This window comes from Oncorhynchus mykiss, chromosome 19 (genome assembly GCF_013265735.2).
Source record: "Oncorhynchus mykiss isolate Arlee chromosome 19, USDA_OmykA_1.1, whole genome shotgun sequence".
In the NCBI taxonomy this organism is placed as follows: Eukaryota; Metazoa; Chordata; class Actinopteri; order Salmoniformes; family Salmonidae; genus Oncorhynchus; species Oncorhynchus mykiss.
In genome coordinates, this window is record NC_048583.1 from 9212437 (window position 1) to 9218436 (window position 6000).

The 6000-nt window shown below is 39.7% G+C and overlaps 1 protein-coding gene and 1 long non-coding RNA gene across 3 annotated transcripts in view; both read right to left on the minus strand.

Annotated features, from left to right (window-relative positions):
- LOC118941450 overlaps window positions 1-6000 on the minus strand; it is an 86004-nt gene that overhangs the window by 71426 nt on the left and 8578 nt on the right. The gene's annotated exons all lie outside the window — the stretch shown is intronic.
- Window positions 4859-6000, minus strand: part of LOC110534501 (asialoglycoprotein receptor 2) — a 7778-nt gene continuing 6636 nt past the window's right edge. Inside the window, exon 6 of one of the 2 annotated variants that reach the window (XM_036954173.1) lies at window positions 4859-5497. In XM_036954173.1, coding sequence (XP_036810068.1) covers window positions 5362-5497 — 136 coding nt within the window. In that variant the 3' untranslated portion in view covers window positions 4859-5361. The remainder of the gene's footprint in view (window positions 5498-6000) is intronic. The other variant, XM_036954172.1, reaches the window with a different exon arrangement.

Consider the following 6000-nt stretch of genomic DNA (forward strand, 5'->3'; position numbering starts at 1 on the left):
TGAGAGAGGCTGCCTTAGGCAGACCTGGCTCTCAAGAGAAAACAGGCTATGTGCCCACTGCCCACAAAATTAGGTGGAAACTGAGCTGCACTTCCTAAACTCCTGCAAAATGTATGACCATATTAAAGACCCATATTTCCCTCAGATTACACAGACCCACAAAGAATTTGAAAACAAATCACATGATGATAAAGTCCCATATCTACTGGGTGAAATACTATAGTGTGCCATGACAGTAGCAAGATGTGTGACCTGAAAGGTTAAAACAGGTTGTTGAAGAAAACAAGGTTATTGAAGAAAACCAGAATACAGCAATGAGTAGAGTGAAGAGTGAGACCCATCTCTCAGTTAAGAACTAAGAAATCTATCACACACACACATACACATACACACACACTGACAAAGACTTACACAAATACATGACACAAACACTGCAAGAAAACAGATCAAAAGTATATTTATTTACTTTTTATATATATATTATCTTTAAAAGGACAATCAGCAGTTGAAACTAAAAGAAAGCGTACTCCCCACCCCTGTTTTGATTAATAGCTGAAATATAACCACTCTCAATTTCATAAACAGCGCTATGGATGCAAGAAATGACCATCCATTATACAAAAATGATAGTTTTGAGGCAATATAGTTACTTTGTTTACAAACGTTGTATGAAAACAAGTATATATTTTGGGTTCTGATGTGGTACAACAGTTAAAGAAACTCATGAGGCATTTATAAATTATATTGAGCGTGAATCAATCGGGACATATCATAAATGTCTAAGACAAAAAAACATATGTAGCAACTGCAGATTTCACTTTAAATATGCAAATAGATACTTCTTGTTTTTGATATATTTAGGACTAGAGTATTACTTACCAGCCATTCTAAAACTGGCTGAACTCTTTGTTAAGTGGTGCAGTGATTTCCCTTGCTGTGGTAGCTGCCTTGTATAATGTTGAATCATCAGCATACATTGACACACAGGCTTTACTCAGTGCTAGTGGTAGGTCATTAGTAAAAACTGAAAAAAGTTAAGGGCCTAGAAAGCTGCTCTGGGGTATCCCAGACTACCTGGATTATGTTAGAGAGGCTTCCAATAAGATAAACAGAAGGTAAATAAAGTCCCCTGTATATATTCAATATGTTCATTAGTGATATAGAGTTTTAAGAGACATATATAAGAAAGTGTATGTGTCTGGTGTATGTGGGTGGAACTTCTGATAGAAAAATTACATATTTACCCGATTTGTTGGATATTTCACAATTATTTACTTAACAAACAGTAAGGTATTTCTGTCCTGCTAATGCTGTGTGTTATGGTCTCCACTCTAGCAACCTGCAGCTAATCTGGGCATATGGTTTTACTAGGGATAGCTTGAGCTGACAATTGATTGACTTGGTGATAAAACCATCAGCTGGCATTCCAGTGACAGGATGTGGGGTGGTTGTAACTGGGATAGACACAACCAGAACAAAGCCCTCAATGGTCCTTAGACATCCTGACATCTGGGGAATTAGGTCAGGGTCGGGGTTTAAGATAACGCCAGGTGCAGATAAAGATAGGATGAGCCCAAAGTGCTTTATGGTGCCCCTCAATCTATATGGGGGGCTGGATCCAAGCATTCTAGGTATTCGCTATATAAACTGTGCATTGTCTGTAACGGATAAGCTCTCAGCCTAACAGTCAGTCAAGACTGTTGGGCTGACGGTTTCATTATTGCAATAATTAATCAATATTAAATAAAGATGATTGTTTGAATAAATGACCAATTGTCTCTAAGTACTGAATTTCCATGACAAACTTCCACCAGTAGACCAGGAAGTTACTCAGGAATCATAAAAAGGTGAAAAGAAGTAGAAGAAGGTGACCAGCTACAGACCAATTACAACAACATGGCTAAGGAGAGAGACCAGCTACAGAACAATTACAACAACCTGACTAAGGAGAGAGACCAGCTACAGAACAATTACAACAACCTGACTAAGGAGAGAGACCAGCTACGGACCAATTATAACAACCTGACTAAAGAGAGAGATCAGCTGGAGAAGGAGTAGGATAGATAGCAGAGGAGATAGGGGGAGAGGAGATAGTAGAGGAGATAAGAGGAGAGGAATCTAGGAAAGACTAATTGAGATAGAGCCTTAGTGTCAGAGAGAGACATAGAGGAGGAAGAAGAACATTACGAGAATGAGGAAGCTAGGAAAAAAAGACAAATAATTGTTATTTTTAGAATTAGAGGAGAGCGTGTAGTCTGTCTGTACTATACTGTACTCTGTAAAATGCTTCTTCATTATTTTTATTCGCAACATTGCCATCAGCTTATGCTTAGTTAAAAATAAATGTTTTCAAAAAACAGTGTGACCTGCAGTTGGAGAGACACACACACACACACACACACACACACACACACACACACACACACACACACACACACACACACACACACACACACACACACACACACACACACACACACACACACACACACAGACACACACACACACACACTTCCCTTTGAAAATTCGGAGAAAGATGCCGAAGTAGATTTCCCCCACACACTTCTGAATAACTCCTTACACTGATGTCACACACTTCTGAATAACTCTTCACACTGACGTCACACACAGACAGTATAGAAAGACAAAAGGCCCTTATATGTCATCAGGCCATTGGTGATGTATGTGATGAAATAGGTGGATGGCCACAGAATACAAGCCATAACGTGACCTCAGTTTAAAGGCTGGAGTGTCAAAGCCTCAGTAATACTATATGATCTACATGTGACTTCAGAGGGTCACATTTTTTTTATCCACTAAAATATATGATTACTTCAAATATTACCTGAATCATATGTTTAAATCATATGCACGGCGGGAAACAAAAATCTTTTCATTTGAAGCTAAAGTGTGGGAAGTCACGTGGTGAAAAGTGATGAGTTGATTTGACAGTTTCAGTTAAAACATTGTCACTTACAGTAAGGCACAGGGACAGACAAAGGGCAGGCAGAGGTAACGATGTCACAAGAACCTGGGTAGTCTTAAAGTGCAGTTGCATAAACCATCAAGCGCTATGATGAAACTGGCTCTCATGAGGACCGACACAGGAAAGAAAGACCCAAAATGACCTCTGTTTCAGAGGATAAGTTTATTAGTTACCAGCCTCAGAATTTGTAGCCCTAGTAAATGCTTCACAGAGTTAAAGTAACACACATCTCAACATCAACTGTTCAGAGGAGACTGTGTGAATCAGGCCTTCTTGGTCAAATTGCTGCAAAGAAACCACTACTAAAGGACACCAATAGTAAGAAGAGACTTGCTTGGGCCAGGAAACACGAGCAGTGGAAATCTAGCGTTTGGTCTGATGAGTCCAAATTTGAGATTTTTGGTTTCAATCACTGTGTCTTTGAGACGCAGAGACACCGATGATTTCTGCATGTGTGGTTCCCACCGTGGAGCATGGAGGAGGAGGTGTGATGGTGTGGGGGTGCTCTGCTAGTTAAACTGTCTGTGATTTATTAAGAATTCAATGTGTATCCCAAATAGCACCATATTCCTTATTTAGTGCACAAATTTTGACCAGGCCCCATAAGGCTGTCGTTAAATGTAGGGCAGGAGGAGGGCTTTGCTTAATTAATGTGGTCAGTGTGAAAATGATGATTGATATCAGACCAGAAATATTGTTAGTAAGACTAGCTGAGCATTGGCACCAAGTGTAGAGTTTGCACATGTTTTTTTCAGCTAAAACATTTACATATTACCTTAATGTTTTCTTCTTTCTGTTAACCTAAGTTTAAATGTTAATGTGTTATAGTCTCTATGGCCAATACACAGAACACAACACAGTATCCTCATATTTTTTATTTCATAGAAGCAATGCCATTTCATTCCATTTCATAATTTCATAGAAGTAATACTTAATTAATAAACTGTTTAGAGGGAAAAGGACAAAGCTGAAACTGATACAGTATTGTGACTGATTCTAAAGGCTGCCAATAATCTGTTGCCACAAATTATTTACAGGCGAAAGCAAAAAAGATAATGTCAGGTACCATGTAAATGTGCTCACAGTTAATTTCACAATCTTAAGGAAAATGTTAATGTACATCAAACATTTGTAGGTAATGAAATAATAAACACATTTAAACAAGATGTGTATTTGACCGATATGTACACTACCGTTCAAAAGTTTGGGGTCATTTAGAAATGTAATTGTTTTTGAAAGAAAAGCACAGAACAGTGCAAACTGGTCCTAACCAGAATAGAAAGAGGAGTGGGAGGCCCCGGTGCACAACTGAGCAAGAGGACAAGTACATTAGAGTGTCTAGTTTGAGAAACAGACGCCTCACAAGTCCTCAACTGGCAGCTTCATTAAATAGTACCCGCAAAACACCAGTCTCAATGTCAACAGTGAAGAGGCGACTACGGGTTTGCTGGACTTCCTATAGTTTGGGTCATCCGGAAAAAAGCTTGTCCGGAGAAGACAAGGTGAGCCCTACCATCAGTCCTGTGTCATGCCAACAGTAAAGCATCCTGACACCATTCATGTGTGGGGTTGCTTCTCAGCCAAGGGAGTGAGTTCACTCACAATTTTGCATAAGAACCCAGCCATGAATAAAGAATGTTACCAACACATCGTCCGAGAGCAACTTCTCCCAACCATCCAGGAACAGTTTGGTGACGAACAATGCCTTTTCTAGCATGATGGAGCACCTTGACATAAGGCAAAAGTGATAACAAAGTGGCTCGAGGAACAAAACATCAATATTTTGGGTCCATGGCCAGGAAACTCCCCAGACCTTAATCCCATTGAGAACTTGTGGTCAATCCTCAAGAGTCGGGTGGACAAACAAAACCCCACAAATTCTGATAAACTCCAAGCATTGATTATGCAAGAATGGGCTGCCATCAGTTAGGATGCGGCCCAGAAGTTAATTGACAGCATGCCAGGGCGGATTGCAGAGGTCTTGAATAAGAAAGGTCAACACTGCCAATATTGAGTCTTTGCATCAACTTCATGTAATTTTCAACAAAAGCCTTTGACACTTATGAAATGCTTGAGATTATACTTCAGTATTCCATAGTAACATCTGACGAAAAATATCTAAAGACACTGAAGCAGCAAACTTTATAAAAATTAACATTTGTGTCATACTCAAAACTTTTGGCCACGACTGTAGATATTCCATAAGAAATCTGCCGTTTCCAGCTACAGTAGTCATTTACAACATTAACAATGCCTACACTGTATTACTGATCAATTTTATTTCATTTTAATAGACAAAACATTTTATTTTCTATCAAAAACAAGGACATTTCTAAGTGACCCTAAACTTTTGAAGGGTAGTGTAGCTATTTCTGTCATTTCTCACAGATCCAGCGCAGCATGTGGTTGCAGGGTGCATCGTTCCAGTTGGCCAAAACGTCCCGATGGTAGACCTCGACACAATCCTTGTTGTTGGTACCACCATAGTCCGGCTTACCACTCTTCCAGTACCTACAGATAACACACACACATAACACACACACAGAGTCCACCATATTAGTTTTCTAATATTCAGATCTGTGTTGCGTTCCAATAATCTCTCCTTTCTCCTGAAGGGTGCGTTCATCCACTACTTCCCACAAATATAAAGGCACTGGGTTGGTGTAGGCACGTGGGCTAGAGGGAATTACCATATACTGGTGATTTCCTTTTGAATCCATAAATGGAAGTGAACAATTGCACACTTCTGGAGAAAATATAGAATATTTGAATGCACCCCTTGGTTCTTTCTGAATTCACCTTCCCTCAATTCCTTCTGTCCTCTCTCCTCACCTCATTCTCAAAACGCATTGGGAGAGAATATCCAAGGTCCCTCCCTCCAAAGTGTTTTCCTTTTTGTTTTCTTGAGTAAGACAGCTCCAAAATGCAGGTGTTTCAGCCTTGCTCAGTGGTTTCTGTGGGGGTGTTTTCAGCCAGCGGAATATACAGAGCGTTGGGGTTAGAAGAGTTCTTTA